The sequence below is a fragment of the Sebastes fasciatus genome, chromosome 19 (assembly GCF_043250625.1).
Source record: "Sebastes fasciatus isolate fSebFas1 chromosome 19, fSebFas1.pri, whole genome shotgun sequence".
In the NCBI taxonomy this organism is placed as follows: Eukaryota; Metazoa; Chordata; class Actinopteri; order Perciformes; family Sebastidae; genus Sebastes; species Sebastes fasciatus.
Genome location: NC_133813.1, coordinates 17373341 through 17392122, shown reverse-complemented (window position 1 = coordinate 17392122; position 18782 = coordinate 17373341). Strand labels below are relative to the sequence as shown.

Sequence of the window (18782 nt, the reverse complement as noted above, 5' to 3'; positions counted from 1 at the left end):
CCAGTTTGTCATTTATTTGGGAAGGTGGACATTTTTTAACAATCGGAAGTGGGCCTCGAGTTACAAAAGGTTGAGAATCCCTGGTGTAATGTGAGAAAAAGTTAATATAATTTATTTTGTCACTCCTACTATTATTCTTTGTCTTCCTGCTATTTGGGCTATAATCAATCATGCTCTTGGAATAATTACAGTTCCCATAATGCTCTGGTGGATGTAAACAGGAAGTCAAATGTATATATTAAGTGAGTTAGCTTTGCTGTGGGCTACAACTTTAGCCCTGTATTTTAAGCCACTATTTGTTTAAATTTGACATTAAACAACATTAAAAGTATGACGAATTAGCTAGTAGAAGTTCCTGTTTGCAATGCATCCATGGGATATGCAGAACAACTTATCACTGGGTTAATTTAAGAAGAAAACCTAAAAGCGTGAGGATTTCCAGGTAAGTTCTGCAGGAACACGCGTCTATGAGTTCTACAGGTGTTTGTGGACGTTTATTCGTAATGGACATCGTGTGTATCATGTCTGTGTGCAGGTTTGACTGAGTTATGACTGCGACAAGTGCCATTTTTTTACTTAAATAGCCTCCATGTGATGCGTGTCATGATCTGCTGCTGCCACTGCTGACTGTTGGTAAGCCAACCACACCAGACTACTATATTAATTTCCCATAGTTTTTTAAAATATAGCTGTCCCTGTGCTGCAACAGCATTAACTATGGTGGCTAATATTATAATGTTAGTGCTAACAACTGCCTCTGCAACTGGTATCTACTTGTGGTTCTGTTACATTACATTTTAGCATGTCAAAAAGAAAAACATCTTAGTGTTTTTATCACTTAAACAGGAAGTAAACACATAGGCTACCTCTTTAGATAGATAGATAGATAGTAACTTTATTGATCCTGAGGGAAATTCAGCAGTTTCCAGCATCATAGTTCCATAGTGCAAAACATGTTAGTAAAAAGGCAGTAAAAAAGTTAGTAGTGCAAAGTATCAAGTACAAAAAAATATACCAGATATAAAAATACAAGGAGATAAAGAAATCTGTTAAAACTGAATATAGTGCAGGGTAACAGCTGTGATACAGGACTATTAAAACAGTGAATATAGTGCAAAAAATGTATATAGTGCTGAATCATAAAATATAGGAGATATACAGTAGAGACTGTTTAGGGGGATTAAGAAAAGTCAAATATGGAATATAATGTGGGATGAGAACTGAGGTAGAGAATTTTTTAAAAATGGACTTAGGTGCTGAATAAAGCTGTTAATTATTGGTATAATACAGTAAAAAAAACAGTCTATAAATGTGCAGAGTAGCGCGGTTCGTGGTGTGCAGAATTAAAAAAAAGTAGCTTAGTCTATGAAGGTGCACTGTGTGCACTGTGTGCATTGTTATCTGTCCTCCTTTAGGAGTTTGTTGTTCCTGCTTGTGACCCATTTCCAGTGGCCGCTGTTCAGCAAACGTTACATAGTGGCTTTAAAACTCTACTAGTAACCTGAGCACCAACCAACAATCTCTAAACTGAGAACAAAGTTCTTCAAATACCCTGTCCCACCCAAAACAAAAGAAATTCACCACAAAATAATTAAAGGATTTTACCCTTCCAGTGATTTTTTTTTTTTTTAGATTAAGATTTGGCTTTGAGAGCAATGAATGTGTTTTCTGTAAAGGTGATATTGTATAAACCACAGAGCATCTCTTTGTTTCATGCTCTCATACCCAGGTGTTCTGGAAACAATCCATGGAATAGTTAAAGGGACTGTATGTAGGTTTTTACACATATAAACATATTTAAAGGGGCTGTTTGTAAGAATCAGAAATGCTTGTTAAAAGCTACACCTGTGTCCGTTAAGTCAACGAAAGTCAGCGTCGGGCTCACGCTTGCTCGCTCTACATAGACATGAACGAGCATTGCTCAAAACAGTGAGCTAAATCTGAGCCCGAACAGCGGCCACTGTGGCCACAAGTGGCAATTACAGGACGATGGTAATAAATGCTAAAACATACAGTTTGGAGAAGAGTCGTGAAGTCAATGAAATGACTCAAACTTTATCTAGACTTTGCTAACATTAGCCACCATAAGATACTGGTCATACTAGACCGAGTACACCTATAAGGCTAGTACTAATAGTCGAACAACTCCATAGAGTATTACTGAATAGAGCAGATGTGCGTTTTAACTTTTCATTTATAAGAGAAATAATGTTGTTTTCTTTCAAAAGCTACATATAGTCACAGTTGTATTGTGTCTAAACTGAGACACATTACCAGATGAATGGACGCATACACTGTAGCTACAACTATGCCATTTGTTACGGTAATTGCATGCTTTTATTGACAAACTAAGAGACATGATGATGGTGATAATGATGATTACTCCGATGTGAAAGTGTGTTCTGTTTTATTATTCCACCTACATGTGGAATATAAAAAAATGGCACCCATTGAGACTATAATTATATGTTGATACAAGATAACCCATAACCTTGTTTTTGCAATTGCATGAAATTACTACTTTTACAAAAAAGACTAGTAGTGACAGTTTACATTCTGTTTCACAAGTACATCTATAATCTTCTGTAATGTGATAGGAGATCATCCACACAAACACCCACTGATGCACATTATCCTCTGACACCTGGCAGCTCCCAGCAGCTGCTCTGTTATTTTTCTCCCTTGGGTAGACATTGAGTGTTAGACGGTCTGCAGCACCAAGCTCTCTGCATCAGGTATGGTGCATACAGCCCTGATTATATAAATCTTTAGACACTGATGCAGTGTGATTTCTTTACACTACAGCCTTTTTCAGCGATAACATCGGGCCATATACTATTTTGCTGTTGACAAAAAATAAAACAAAACCACATATTTAACACCTCTCGCCAAACTAGTTCACTAGCACATCTGTCCAATTTAATCCAATTTAAAGCTGAAGACATACAGACGTAGGCAAAGTTGTTGGTACCCTTCTGTTAAAGAGAGAAAAACCCACAATGGTCACTGAAATAACTTGAAACTGACAAATGTAATAATAAATAAAAATTTACTGAAAATGAACTAATGAAAATCAGACATTGTTTTTGAATTGTGGTTCAACAGAATCATTTTAAAAAACAAACTAATGAAACTGACCTGGACAAAAAATTATGGTACCCCTAGAAAAGATGTAAAATAATGTGACCATAGGGACATATTAAACTAAGGTGTGTCCTGTAATTAGCATCACAGGTATCTTCAAACTTGTAATCAGTCAGTCTGCCTATTTAAAGGGTGAAAAGTAGTCACTGTGCTGTTTGGTATCATGGTGTGTACCACACTGAACATGGACCACAGAAAGCTAAGGAGAGAGTTGTCTCAGGAGATCAGAAAGAACATTATAGACCTTCATGTTAAAGGTAAAGGCTATAAGACCATCTCCAAGCAGCTTGATGTTCCTGTGACTACAGCTGCACATATTATTCAGAAGTTTAAGGTCCATGGGACTGTAGCCAACCTCCCTGGACGTGGCCGCAAGAGGAAAATTGATGACATATTGAAGAGACAGATAATACGAATGGTAACCAAAGAGCCCAGAACAACTTCCAAAGAGATTAGAGGTGAACTCCAAGGTCAAGGTATATCAGTGTCAGATCGCACCATCCGTCACTGTTTGAGCCAAAGTGGACTTAATGGAAGACGACCCAGGAGGACACCAAATCATAAAAAAGCGAGACTGGAATTTGCCAAAATGCATATTGACAAGCCACAAAGCTTCTGGGAGAATGTCCTTTGGACAGATGAGACAAAACTGGAGCTTTTTGGCAAGTCACATCAGCTCTATGTTCACAGACGCAAAAATGAAGCATCCAAAGAAAAGAACACTGTACCTAATGTGAAACATGGAGGAGGCTCGGTTATGTTATGGGGCTGCTTTGCTGCATCTGGCACAGGGTGTCTTGAATCTGTGCAGGGTGCAATGAAATCTCAAGACTATCAAGGCATTCTGGAGCGAAATGTGCTGCCCAGTGTCAGAAAGCTTGGTCTCAGTTGCAGGTCATGGGTCCTCAAACAGGATAATGACCCCAAACACACAGCTAAAAACACCCAAGAATGGCTAAGAACAAAACATTGGACTATTCTGAAGTGGCCTTCTATGAGCCCGGATCTAAATCCTATTGAACATCTGTGGAAGGAGCTGAAACATACAGTCTGGAGAAGGCACCCTTCAAACCTGAGACAGCTGGAGCAGTTTGCTCACGAGGAGTGGGCTAACATACCTGTCGACAGGTGCAGAAGTCTCATTGAGAGTTACAGAAATCACTTGATTGCAGTGATTGCCTCAAAAGGTTGTGCAACAAAATATTAAGTTAAGGGTACCATTATTTTTGTCTAGGCCAGTTTCATTAGTTTGTTTTTTTAAATGATTCTGCTGAACCATAATTCAAAAACAATATCTGATTTTCATTAGTTAATTTTCAGTGAATTTTTATTTATTATTACTTTTGTCAGTTTCAAGTTATTTCAGTGACCATTGTTGGTTTTTCTTTCTTTAACGGAAGGGTACCAATGATTTTGCCTACGTCTGTATCTTTCAGCAATACATTAACCCGTAAACTGAGAAATAATTATTGCCCATCCTTTCAGCACGGTCAGTCAAACCTTATCACACTCCAAAATTAAGTATCCACTCAACTGTAATGAAATTGATTAATGGCATTAATTTAAATAACTTTTTATATTAGATTACCATAAATAAGTTACATCCTTGGTTGATAACTCCATTAACATTATTGGCAAGTTAGTCAATATTTAAGAGCTGATTTTTATGAAATTATCTTGGTCTGAATATCAATCATAAATCTCAACACAGCATACATTTATGTGACTGCTAGAACTTCATCTGGTTATTTGTGAAATCAAAAAGGTATACATCTGGAGGAAGGGCCAGAGAAAACAGCTACATGTCTTTTGTATTTTTATTTATTTGGTTTTTTTTTGAAAAATGTATTACCTTTTTAATATTCATTAAAGCCATCTCCACAGATTGGTATCAGTAATATGTTGTAGTTAAAACCATTTGAATCAGTATTAGTTAAATTAGTTGACCACATTAAATCATGCGGGGTTATATTATATTTCTATTGCTCCTCTTTTTATATATATATATATATATTTTTACAGAGAAGCAATAGAAAGCACCCTGACTGGAAACATTACATAATTGTATGGTTCTGCGGCGGGTAATCAAGAACATCATTGGTGCCCATCTACAGAGCATCAGTGATATCGGTGAGGTGAGGTGCCCGCGCAGAGCCCAAAGTATATTAAAAGACAATCTCCACCGGAGTAACAACCGGTCCACTTTAGTTTTTTTTTCTTGTGTTGCATAAACAGACTACAACTTGCATTTCAGTGTGCAACCCTGTGTTGTAGAATAACAATAAATGAACCTTGATGTAATAACGTTTTAAACTTAAAGCCATTAATTTCATAGCTAAATATGTATTAATCTAACTACTATAATGTAATGTTTGATATCAGTATATATATACAATTGCAAAACATATCCTGAGACATTAATATGAAATGACGAGACACAATCTTTGTTTTTTTTACTTCATTATGACATTTATTGAGCAAATGCTGCTGGGAAATCGATCATGATGAGTAAAGTCATGGGATTGCAAACAGTAGCACCTCATTTAATTCTGTATTTAAATTCAAGTCCATCCTATATGCATACAAGAATGCATGATATCTGCGCATTTACAGTTATTTGATTTTTTCAGTTGCACTCAGTAAACATAACAGACACTGATAAAAAGCATGTTTAAGGCTAGGAGTTTCTTCAGGTTTCGTTAAGCTTTAACTGCTTCAGTTACTGGATGTATATGGTCATGTGTTTATCATAGCGCTGCCCGTGTCTTTCTTCTCTGTACGTCGTTGTATTTGCTGTCTTTTTGGCTCAGTTGGTATCTTAACATGTCAAATAAGGCGTCTTCAGTGGAGGACTGAGTGTGTAGAGGACCACAACCAGCACCATCCGCCCCCCATTTTACTTATACTCAAAAAACCTCTCAAATTCAATAATATTTCTCTCACTCTCCCACCCGCTTTACATATATTCCTTTTACATATTTACTCTTTTTACAGTGTATTTCTACCATACATACAGATGAGAGGAAAGTCCTCCCCTCTCCTGAGCTAGCATGCAGAGACCCCCCCCCCCCTCCCTCCCTCCCGTGAACTGCAGAAAGAAAGGAAAAGAGGATTAAAATGTCTCAGTCGCTCGCTCCTGACCGCATCTGCAGCAAAGCCCTGTTTTAAAGCTGTCACTCAACATGCATTTTTGAAATTTGTAGCATTTTTAAGTTTTGGCTTCTCTCTATGATTTTGTTTTGTATGTTTGAGAGTGGTTATCTTTATTACATCGCTCTAGCTGTATGATTTTCTTTGTTATGTTAGTTCTGGGTTGATTGCTTATCTCCGCGTCCTCTCATCTGGACCGCCGCCGCCGGATCAGCCGCCTGGCGTCTGCTTTATTCGGCCTCTGTCACCTGCTTGATGGACTGGGTGGAGTGCTTCTCCGTCTTCTTGCTGGTGACCAGCTTCTCCTGAACCACCTCTTCCACCTCGTCATTCACCGTCTCGGTCACGGTGATGGACTTGGTGACGTGCTTGGATCCGTCCTCTCCGGTGGTGATCGTCTCCACGGTTTTGGTGATCGTCACCTTCTGGCTGCCGTCTTCCTTCACGGGGCTCTCGTCCACGCCGTTGGCGAGCACGTCATCATCCTCTTTCCCCTCGTCCTTCTTCTCTTTCTCTTCCGGGCTGCTCTTGTCTACGTCGCCATTCATGGCAACATCCTTCTTTTCTAGGTTCTTGTCGTCTGTCGAGTCGCTCTTTTTCTCTGATTTCTCCTCAGCAGCTTTAGGGACTTCAGGCTTGGCGATGTCTTTCTTTGGGGATTCTGACTTGGGGGACTCGGCTTTTGGGGAGCTGGGTTTTGGGGATACAGACTTTGGAGATACAGGCTTGGGGGATAAGGATTTAGGAATCTCGGGTCTAGGTGATTCAGACTTGGGGGATAAAGGTTTAGGTGATTCAGACTTGGGGGATCCAGGTTTAGGTGATTCAGACTTGGGGGATCCAGCTTTAGGTGATTCAGACTTGGGGGATCCAGGTTTAGGGGATTCAGACTTGGGGGATCCAACCTTTGGGGATTCAGACTTGGGGGATCCAACCTTTGGGGATTCAGACTTGGGGGATCCAAGCTTTGGGGATTCAGACTTGGGGGATCCAACCTTTGGGGATTCAGACTTGGGGGATCCAAGCTTTGGGGATTCAGACTTGGGGGATCCAAGCTTTGGGGATTCAGACTTGGGGGATCCAACCTTTGGGGATTCAGACTTGGGGGATCCAAGCTTTGGGGATTCAGACTTTGGAGAATCAGGTTTTGATGCCTCGGTTTTGGCAGCCTCTTCCTTCTTGGCCTCCGGCTTTGCGGCTTCTGTTTTCGGAGCTTCCGTCTTGGCTACAACTTCTTCCGATTTGTCGTCCGCCTTCTCGTCTTTCACCTTCTTCTCGTCTTTTTCGCTATCTTCCTTTATGCCTTTATCCGCATCCTCTTTCTCCTCTTTCTCTTCTCCACTTTTGGATGCTTTGTCGCTGCCGGCATCTTCGTCCTGATCGCCGGCCTCCTCTTCGGCGGCAGCTTCCTCTTCTCCTCCGCTGCCCTCTTTGTCTCCGGCCTTCTCTTTGTCAGGAGAGGCTTTAGACTCCGGAGCTTTGGAGCACAACACCGTCTCCTCAACTTCCTCTTCTCCCTCTCCTCCCTCCTCTCCTTCATCGCCTCCCTCTGCATCATCACCCTTTTCTCCCTCATCCCCTCCCTCGCCTTCGCCCTCTTCTTCCTTTTCTCCTTCTTCACCGCCTTCTCCCTCCCCCTCTTCTTCCTCATCGCCACCTTTTCCATCCTCGTCCTCCTCTTCTTCCTCCTTAGCGGGCGCACTGGCGCTGACTTTGGCCTCAGTGGCGGCTACAACTTCCTCCTCCTCGCCGCCCTCTCCCTCTTCCCCCTCACCTTCTGCTTCCTCTCCCTCTCCCTCTCCCTCCTCTTCCTCTCCCTCATCTCCTCCGCTCGCGAGCGTGGCGGACAGCTCTTGCGCTATCTCCGCCAGGTCCTCGTCGATGTCAGACTTTTCTTCGTCCTCCACCCTCGTCTCCTCAATGATCTCTTCCACGAACTTGTGGTGCACCTTGAGCTTGGGAGCGTCTGATTTAGACTTTGAGATTTTGGTGGGGGTGACCGCCTGGCGATAAGGATAGGTGCTGAAGTGGGTCTCCTCGCCCTCTAGGAGTTTCCTGGAAACAAAACAAATAGATTTTAATAATCACTTTTTGGCCACAGAGAAAGGTACATGGTAAATGTTAATTCTACTACTTTTCAAATGTCAGTATATACCTGTATGCAGCAATCTCGATATCCAAGGCCATCTTGACATTGAGCAGGTCCTGGTACTCGCGCAGGTGACGAGCCATCTCCCATTTGGTGCTCTTGAGCTCATTATCCAGCTGGTGAATCGTCTCCTGCAGGAAAAACAAGAGCAGACACGACACAAGGTTGATTAAGTACAACAAAAATACATACACATATTTGTTAGCAGATTAATTTATGTAGCTTTGAATGTCATCGTTCACGAATTACCAAGACCCATGGTAACAATTTAACAAAAGCTTCTTTTTTTTTCGAATTGACCTTCAATTTAAACTCATTTCCTATTAATTCAGCCCTCTTTTATTCTTCGTGCACATTCGTATGAACTCCACAGACTCTGTGCACCAAAGTCTTGAATAATAATCTGACGCAATACAGTATTCTAGAGAAGTTGAATGCCTCTTTTTTCTTTCAAGGACAGCCTCCACACTGTGTCAATACACCCCCACCCCCAAAATCTCAGTGGTATGATGTAAGGCACACAGCCAATGAAGGCATCGACCCATTGCCTCTGACTCAGCACTACGGATGGAGGGAGGGAGGGAGGAGGGGGAGTCTGCTGCAGTGTCTCCCTTTAACCATTTGCTGACACTTGGAGAGTGATTTGTAAAGGAACTTGGAAGCGCAGTGACGCGCTCTATGGCAATCATTACGCAGCAGAAAAATGTTTCAACACAGGTCCTTTAACCATGATATAAAAGAAGAAAATATGATCCGTTGTGACTGTTATTAAGCAAGTTGGCTTTTTTTCTGCAAAACTTCGTCACTAAAATATAGAAAATATGAACTATTAAGTACATTAACTTAATCTATCCATCATCATAAATAACAACTCAAACCCTGATTATTCAATTTCAAACACACAAAAAAACATTAAAACATGAAATAAGTTACATATTATAGAATATTAAAAAGTCTATGTTTCCAGAGTCTTTCAAAGCACAGCTCAAGACCCACCTCTTTTCTTTTGCTTTTGAATGTACTTGAATTGTGATTACTAATTGGCCTTTTTTATAAATGCTCATTATAACAGTCTTTTACTCATGGTTTTTAATCTTGGTCTCTGTCTGCGGATGTGTGACATTTTGTTGTCTGCTCTGTTGACCTTGTTTTTATTCTGCACTATGTCTGCAAAGCACTTTTGGTCAGCTCATGTTGTTTTAAATGTGCAATAGAAATAAATTTGACTTGACTAGAATATTAAAAATGCTATGTTTCCAGCTCTTAATAATAGAAATATTAAGTACAACAACTTAATCTATCCTTCATCATAATAACAACTCAAACCCTGATTATACCATTTTAAAAACACAAAAAAACATTAAAGCATATAAATAAGTAACATAAAAAAATGGAAACATAGACTTTTAATTATTATATATTATATAATATTTAAAAGTCTATGTCTCCATCGCTTTTTACGCACGGCTCTGTGCGCCTTGGAGCTCCATGTCTCCATCCATATATACCTGCAGGCTGGACAGATCGCTGTTGTGTCTGTCCTCGATGTCGTTCAGCTGTCTCTCCAGCGAGTCTCTTGTCCCGCGGATGGACTCCAGCTCCACCGTCTTGGACTGCAGCTGGCGCCGGTAGTCTGAGATCTCATCTCGGGCGGACTTGATCGCGTCCTTGTTCTGCTCCGCGGTCTCGGTGAGCTTGGAGAAGCGGCACATGAACCAGTTCTCCACCTGCTGCAGGTTCTGGTTGGAGTGGCCCTCCAGCTCGCAGCGGATCTCCCGCAGCGCCCCGGTGATGTCCGTCTTCTGCAGGTCTCTCCTCTCCACGGTCACCTGCGATTCCTGCTGGATCTGCGCGATGAGCTCGCTCACCTCCTCCTCGTGGTTGTTGCGGATGAACGCGATCTCGTCCTGCAGCGATTGAACTTTCTTATCCAGCTCGGACTTCGCCAACTCGGAGTCGCTCGTGTCTTTCTTCAAGATGCGGATGATCGCTTCAGTCTCCTCTCGGATGCGCGCTTCTTCATCGAAGCGATCTCTGAGCCTCTGGATGTCCTCGTCGACGTGATCGGTGTCCAGCTGGATCTGCGTCTTGTCGTGGTGGATCTGCTCCAGCATGGATCGCAGCTCTTGCAGCTCCTGGTCGTAGAGGTCGCCCAGCTGGGAGCGAGACACCTGCTTCTGCCGCAGCGCCTGGATCTCGTCCTCGATCTGCTTGTTCTGCGTCTCCAGGTAGTGCACCTTGTCGATGTAAACCACGAAGCGGTCGTTGAGACCCTGCAGCTGCTCCTTCTCGTTTGAGCGCTTGTAGTCTCCGTTCATCAGCATGCCAGAGGTGGTCTGACTGTTATAATCAACGCTGTCTGCGGAGCTGTAGGCTCTGGTCACCGGCATGTTCGCGCTCCTCTTGTAGGAGGAGGAGGTCATGGTGTTGGATCCGGGGCTTGCTCTGGACCAGGATTGGGAGCGAAAGCCGCTGGATGGGGTGCCACCACCACCACTGGAGCGGCTGTAGCCGTAGCCGGTCGTCCTAGTATCCATCATTCTCCTGAAGGGACTCCCTACCGCGTCCACCGGGTAACTCATCCTCCGGTCAGACTGTATACCGGGGAGGATGTGCGTAATGAAGAGGGGGTGAACCGGTTGCAGGAAGGTGAAGTGAAGGCGTGTATAGGGAAGAGTGTGTTTGTGTGGGTGTGTGTTGGGTGTGTGTTATGTGGTGTGTGTATGTGTGTATAGGTGAGGGAGTGTATGGCTAACACAGCGACTGAATGCTTCTCTGCCCGCTCCTTTTATATCTGAGGCGTCCAAGCAGTTTTGTGCTGTCCATTGATGGAAGGGGAGTCTGAACCACGTGGTCTGGCAGGCTGCCATGCGAGTTAGTCCCATTTGAATAGATAGATAGATAGATAGATAGACTGTAAAAAAAGGATTTTGGAGGGCAGCAGATATAACTCATGCAAATGGTTTAAAATGTTCTCATTTATATTAGTCAGCAAGGAAAATATATAATAATGGGTAAATTATATCTCTGTTACCTGTTTATTAACAGTAACACCTTCAACATACAAATTTTTTTTTTAAAAAAGTAATTAGTTGTGTAATTTACTGATAAATGTTGGGTAGACTTTAGACTTTACCTAATTTCTTCTAATGTGGCATAGCTGTTAAATTAAGGTACTCTTTACTCAAAACATAGCCTGAAATCTACCCAACCAAACTGAGTGCAAATTGTTACCTCACATATATTGAGTAGATTCTATAGGTTTGTTGTTCCAGTGTAGATAGATAGTTAGATGGATAGATGGATGGATGGATGGATGGATGGATAGATAGATAGATAGATGGATAGATGGATAGATGGATAGTATATTTAAGATTATTTTGGAAAAAATAACCTATACTTTAAATTAAAAAAACTTCGTGCAATATCTTCAAGTCAGAATCCTGAAATTCACCATTATGATTCAACCAATCAAAGATATGAATTTGACACGACTGATCTCATGACTGTCCCCCACACTGCCTGTTTTTAAATCAAACCTCAAAACGCACTTTTATTCCTTGGCTTTTGGCTCGGCATGAGAGTTGACTATTTTAATCCCTTTTTCCTTTCCTATCGGTCTTAACGCTCTTATTATTTTAATGTCCTGTTGGTTTTAAGTTAGTCTTAGTGTTTTATTGTGTTGTTTTTATGTTTTTTTATGTATAATTGTACAGCACTTTGGTCACCTTGTGTTTTTTTTAAATGTGCTTTATAAATAAATTTGGATTGGATTGGATTATGAAACAACCCTAGCTGAATTTGGTCCTGTCTTTTCAGCACCACGGACAGCGACCAGCAAAACATCAGTCAGTTGTTTCCTGGGCTGAAAAACTTTCTGTGATGACATGACAGCAGTTTTTTTGTGCTGTCATGTCATGCATGAATTCTCTGTCTGCTGAATATTACTGACACAAAAGCCTGAGGACTGTGAATACTTTGCCATGCTTCCTTTGTCAACTTGAACTTCTGACAACAAGGAGGTTACACCAAGTGATCCTCAGCTCATCTTATAAGTGTCCCCAGTCATTTTTTTTTTTTAACGTTCACTGAGAGCAATGCTCTATTTTTTTTTTTCAGGAACGCCCTGATCACATTCACACAGTTACACATTCACAAATGGAAGCTGCCCAGTACAACCCCAGTCTGATCTGCTGGCCACTGAGTAGGTTAAGGACCTTGCTCAAGGGCACCTCAGTGGTGATAATTTAGGGAGGAGCAAGCACTGCTTTTTCACTTTGGGATTGGACCTGCGACCAAGCTCTCTTCTCTAACCTTTAGGCCACCACTTTAGGTCTTCACTATGAGTGTGTGGTGATTGTGGTGGCGAGAGTTAGCTCATGAAGAGTAGAAATATGTATTAATGTATTTTCTCGCTTTAACATTTAAAGTGACAAAAGAGAAAGGGGAGAAGGTTATTAGTATTTCTTACCGGTCGTGTATAGATCATTTTAAAACTTAAAAATTTAATCTAATTTTATTTAATATAACTCCATTCACTGATTCATGAATTGACTAATTCATTTTTAGTCATTTATTCATTTTATACAACATAAATGAAACATAAAAGGTTAAATATTCATTCGACAGCCAGTCAGAGTAATTTGTACAGTCAACATGTGGATGTTTTTACCAGCAGAGCTTTGTAACACCGGGACATTTTCTAATCTCTTGTGTGGGGGAGCACAATTACTTATTGCACATCCCTGCATAGCTTTACAGTATAGTGTTAACGTGTACTCCACACAGATGCACGTGCGCATGCTTTCCCCTCCAGCTATCGGTAGGATCTTCACTATTGTAGGTGCAAAGTCACGTGGGATTTATGGCTTTTCCCATCCATTGGTTGAGACATTAAACCTCCTGAACGGTGAAGCGTCAGTGCGGCCCGTCTGGTGGCTCAGCCTCACCGACAGGCTATCGATCTCCCCATCAATCTTGGAACTTCCCTCTAATCTTGGGTCAGTCCGGTCAATGCGGAAACGATTGCCAATTGTCAGAGGGAGATGCAGCAAAAACAGCTGCATTAGTGCTTTTTCGAGGACCCATTACTGTAATGTGTTTAAGTCTGTCAAAAATGATCACTCCAACACAAGTGCACCCGCACTGTGAGTTCAAACAGTGACCAATCAAGACGCAAACTTGTACATATGGTGCACTTCTACTGATTATGCATACTAGTTAAGTGACAAATCGAGGCATCACCTTTAAAAGCCTGCTTGGGTGTAGCGTATGAGTAGAGATCTCTATTCTGCTTTCCGGCACTGAATTAGACATTTGCCATCCATCACCTGTCTACATTTTCTTGTCCCCCCCTCATTGGCTTTCCACTGCGAGCTCAAGCAGAGCTAATGCATCAAGCATGGCCCATTTAAGATTGCTCCGGAGACAGAAAGGCAGTGAGAGAGAGAGAAAGAGAGAGAAAGAGAAAGAGAGCTAGACAGAGAGACGGTCACAATGACTTTCTCCTCATGTGTGTCTGCACTGATATGTTTTATAAATGCTCATACTCCAGCAGCCGCACCCACAGTCTCCTGGCATGCTGACGTTTACAGTGTCCTTGACTGCTGCTCCGTGAGTTTCTCTCTATACGGGCCCGCCTGCTGGCCGCAGGGTTTTTAGACTCATATATTTTTATTGTCCGGCAGCTCACTCAGGACCTCAAGGTGCTTTTGGATGCCATACGAGGAAGGGCGGTGGTGTGATGTACACGGCGGCGTGAGGGATGTGTGGGGTTGGGCTGAAAACAGGGGAGTCATTCAACATCAGTTCTGGGCTCCAGCGCACTGCAGAAGGGTTGGAGTGTTTTCAAATGGCACTGCAGCAGAAGGCAGGCTCCGGCAAAAGCAGACGAGCCCATCCCCAGTCAGCCCCAGTCAGCCCCAGTCTGTCCCAGCTTCTTCTAACCTGCAGGAAACAGTCCACAGAGAATGCACTCCCATTCAATGAGGTCAAGGCACTGGAATCTGTAGGTGACATAGTGCAGAGATATGTTGTTATATATGCTGATACAGAGAATACAAGGACAGCTTGACCTTTTTGTTCAGCTGATATACTGTTGAGTGGCACAAATAAGTAGCAACGTTGCAATATTTGTTAATAGAAGGATAATAATAAAGCATATGACAGATGAGGCACATATTCCATCAGCATCCTTTGGTAATTAACAGTCAGCGGATCAGGGCCGTAGCCAGGATTTCAGACATACTGAGGTCATGGGTCCCCACAAAAAGTTTCTAAATTCTTTTGGATTATTTTAATTTTCCAATACAATTATGGTGGGGAAATATGGACATTCTCATTCAATTATTTAGCTGGCTTGAAAGTAGTCAAATTAAAATATAATGAGTCAATCAGCCAAATAAATACCCATCATGCGTGATGTCTCCAGGTTGTTCAAAATCCCAAATTCCCCAAAATAAATTATGTAAGTCATGACCTCCATTTTCTCAATGGTAGCTATGGACCTAGCATTTCCTTCCATTTAAAGTGAGACTTTGTAACGTTTGCCAACCAGCTACCACTGTGTGACCACTATGGGATAATGGTAAATGCTCCAACATTGTGTACCTGTAGCACAAGTAGAGACGACTCATGAAGTCAGAAAACTGATTTAGTAATGTTTCTCACACAGTGATGTTACTTAGTGTAGTCACATTTTGTCATATGCATTTGCTCAAGTAAAGTCTTCAATGCTGTACTTTTGCTTGGGAAGTATTGTGGTATTCTGCCCGAATGTAATGATTGGACGGGCTACCTGCCTTGTCTACCTGAGCGCACTCTGTCCGTGCACTCATTGCGGCCTCACCGGAGTCTTTCACAAGCTGCTAGCTTGACAGCTGTGAGTACTAACAATAACCATGTTCATTGTTTACGTTAATTTATGTTCATAATGATAATTTTGGGGCATTGGCTTTGGAGGGAGGCCTGAACGGACTGTCAGTGTTTCCAACTTGGCGACTTTCTCGATAGATTTAGAGACTTTTGGAGCTGCTAGCTACTTTCATTGGAAAAGAGTTGGCAACACTGGGCTGGGTTTTTGGGTTGGATCATTTTAAAAATCCAGCCTACTCTTTCTAGTTTCTCAAGATTACCGACCCAAGTAAAGGATCTGAATACTTCCTCCACCGCTGCTGTGATGTGTCGCACAACTAACGTGGCTGCCAGTTGTCCTTTTAATATATTCATGAGGAGGAACGGAGAATGTCATGAGTCAGTGGAGAGGAAGAACGCCTTTGAGATAGAGTGAGAAGCAATTGTGGGGCCCTTAATTGAGATTTACGTTTGATGATGCTCAGCCCACTACTGTGTGAGGCCCGGAGATGAGTCCATGTTGTGGGTTGTGTTAAAATTGTGATTGCTATGCACAAGCAATTTTAGTTGAAATTTTAACCTGTTGTTTTTTGTGCAGCAGTAGTATATTGATGAATATTAACAAAAGTTAGCATTTTCAGGAAGTCCGAGAAGTGTTGAGTTAGTCCGATGAAAACCTGTTTTTGCTTTACATTATTTATTATACACTTAACTTACATAAGTATGTGGACACATGAACTCTACACCCACATTTGATTGTTGAACATCTCAACTGGCTGCAAGGATTTGCTCCTGTTCAACCACAAGAGCATTAGTAAGGTCGGGCACTGATGTTTGGCGATAAGGCCCGGCTCGTTTTGTTCCAGTTCATCTTAACAGTGTCGGATGGGGACCTAGTCAGTCAAGTCCAACACCAAACTGGGGAAATCAGTTCTTTATGGACCTAACTTTGTGCACAGGGGCATTGTTGCCTACGTGGGTGTTGGACTTAAATAGATAGATAGATAGACCGATTGATAGTATACTTAAAGGAACAGGTGCAGCATTTAGGGGAGGATCTCTTGGCGGAAATGGAATATAATATTAATAAGTATGACTCCTTTAGTGTATCATCACCTTTAAATAAGATTTGTTGTGTTTTTATTAGTTTAGAATGAGCCGTTTATATACGGAAGAGGTCCTCTTAACGGAGCCAGTGGCCATGTTTCTACTGTAGCCCAGAACGGACAAATCAAACACTGGCTCTACTAGGGCTACTCGTGGTTTCACATTTTTGCAACCACCATAGTTCTCCTACATGCTTTGAACGGGGGAGAAGCTTCAGTTGGTTACAGATTTCAATCTGCAACCTCACAACTAGATGCCGACAAATCGTACACACTGCTCCTTTAAGTTTATTTTAGAAATACAACCTATATACTTTGAAAAAAAAAAAAAAAAGTCTGAAATGTCTTCAGTCAGACCCTAAATTCATCATTATGAATCAACCAATCAAGATATGAATTTGAAGTGACTGATCCTTGGAAACAATTCTTGCTGAATTGGTCCTGTCATTTCAGCACCACGGACAGCGACCAGCAAAACATCAGTTAGTAGTTTCCTAGGATGACAACATTTCTTTTTTTTTACAGCTTATTGAAGTGAAAGGGTCTTCCCTGAATTGTTGCCACAAAGCATACATTTGTCTACAATATCATTGTATGTTGTAGCATTTACTGGAACTAAAGGTTTTAATCCTAAAACATGAAAAACAGCCCCTCCAAAACACCCTTCTAGACAGATGTGCCAGAATACTTATGGCAATACTATACTATAAAGGCCCTTCAGTGTGTGTGCGCGTGCGTGCGTGATTGAGTGCGTGCGGGCAGCACAGCTTCAGGAAGATGTAGAGGACAGTTTTTTGGGTGAATGCAGGTGGCCAGACAGAATGACTTGCCACATACGCAGTCATAAATAGTGAGCTGCTCGGGACACCAGTTGGAACAGTGTTGCCCTCTTCATCTCTGCCGCTGTCGTTATCTATCGGCTTGTCCTCCTCTTTATCACCGCTGCTCTTCTCTTCTTTTTCTGCATCCTCTCTTTTATTTCTTGATTACTTTTCCCTCAGTTTTACTTATTCACTCACTTTATACTTAATTTCTGCCTTTCTACTAAGTCTTTATCTTATTTTGCCATCACGTCCTAGTCTTTCCATGTGTCCCCTGCTCCCCCTCTAACTCTGTCTCCTTCCCGCCTCCTCCTCCTCTCTGTCTCTCCATACGTCACTCAGTCTGGCTCCCAGTCACCATAACGGTTCTCTCCTCTTGTTCCCCGTAATAACATTATCGCTTTTCCGCCCTCTGCAACACTAGCATCCATCTGCTACACCTGGCATCACATACCTTCTGTTAACCACAGGCAGTTGTCATGGAAACGTCCTTCACAGGATACAGCATAATAAAGATGTCGTGGCACCAAGGTCGTAACTATGTCCTGATGCACCATTACACCTGAGGCATTGCGTGCTTCCAGTTCGTCACGTATAATGATGTATTACAAGTTGATAGCATAAAATTGAACATAACTTTTCATACCATTTTATTAGGATGTGTTTTGGACACTTTACCACATCACATTCTTTTTCCCCATTTGCATCGTTGTTCACATGTTTGTGCATGTGTGTGCACTCCTTGACAGAAGAGGATTTAGATTATTGCATGTTCAGCTCCCATTTGAGACTCGTTGTATATTGATTAACTTTGTTTTCCCAGAGGTTTTCACAGCTCTGCTGATGTTGGCCAAGAAAAAATCTATATGTGGGTTGTCTTTTCTGTTGAGAGAAAAATGTTTAGTAAAACACATGACATTGAACCTGCAGAAACTAAAGATGATATTGTCTATGTATAAATATCGCCCTTGAGTATGGAGATCTCAGCATACTACTGGTGAGAATGACTCCTTTCACGGTTTAAACCTCACTGACCTGCTCGTGAGTCATTACAAACTTATGCTGTGCAGCCAAACATTGTAAAAATTCCCAGAACTTTATTTCAAATTCTAGTTGAGATTCCAAAATGTCCAAAGATACCAACTATGTCTGAATTTTATGTGGAAATATGTATAAAGTTATGCACAAGACTTGTTGAATATTTCCATTTGATGGAATATTGCAGCTATAAAAAGAGAGTTGGGGGTTTCACCCAGTGAAAACATGATCCCTGAGTTTGGTGTTTTTTTATATATATATAAATCCGATGAAAAGACCCAAACCAACAATGTGGAAGTATTTTCCTAAAACAACAGGGCACTAATTTTAGCAAACTTTATTCAAACAGCAGTAAATAGTGCATTTGTTGGCGTCTATTTTCAGCGGCAGATTAGTATGTATAGTGAGTTACTTGTAATTATGGCAACAAGCAGAAATGGCAAAAATGCACTTTGAAGTATTAATGTAATCCTTCTTGGTATAGTAACTAAACACATTTACATGTCCAGTACTGTAATTATG

General features: G+C 41.6%; 1 protein-coding gene across 1 annotated transcript; it reads right to left on the bottom strand.

Annotated features, from left to right (window-relative positions):
• Window positions 1–5591: 5591 nt before the first annotated feature.
• LOC141757417 (uncharacterized) lies at window positions 5592–11219 on the bottom strand. The gene is made up of 3 exons (XM_074617892.1): window positions 9952–11219; window positions 8450–8574; window positions 5592–8349 (listed from the first exon to the last, which is right to left on the bottom strand). Exons 1-3 carry the CDS (start codon window positions 11023–11025, stop codon window positions 6525–6527), a joined length of 3024 nt encoding a protein of 1007 aa, XP_074473993.1. The 5' UTR covers window positions 11026–11219; the 3' UTR covers window positions 5592–6524.
• Window positions 11220–18782: the final 7563 nt, after the last annotated feature.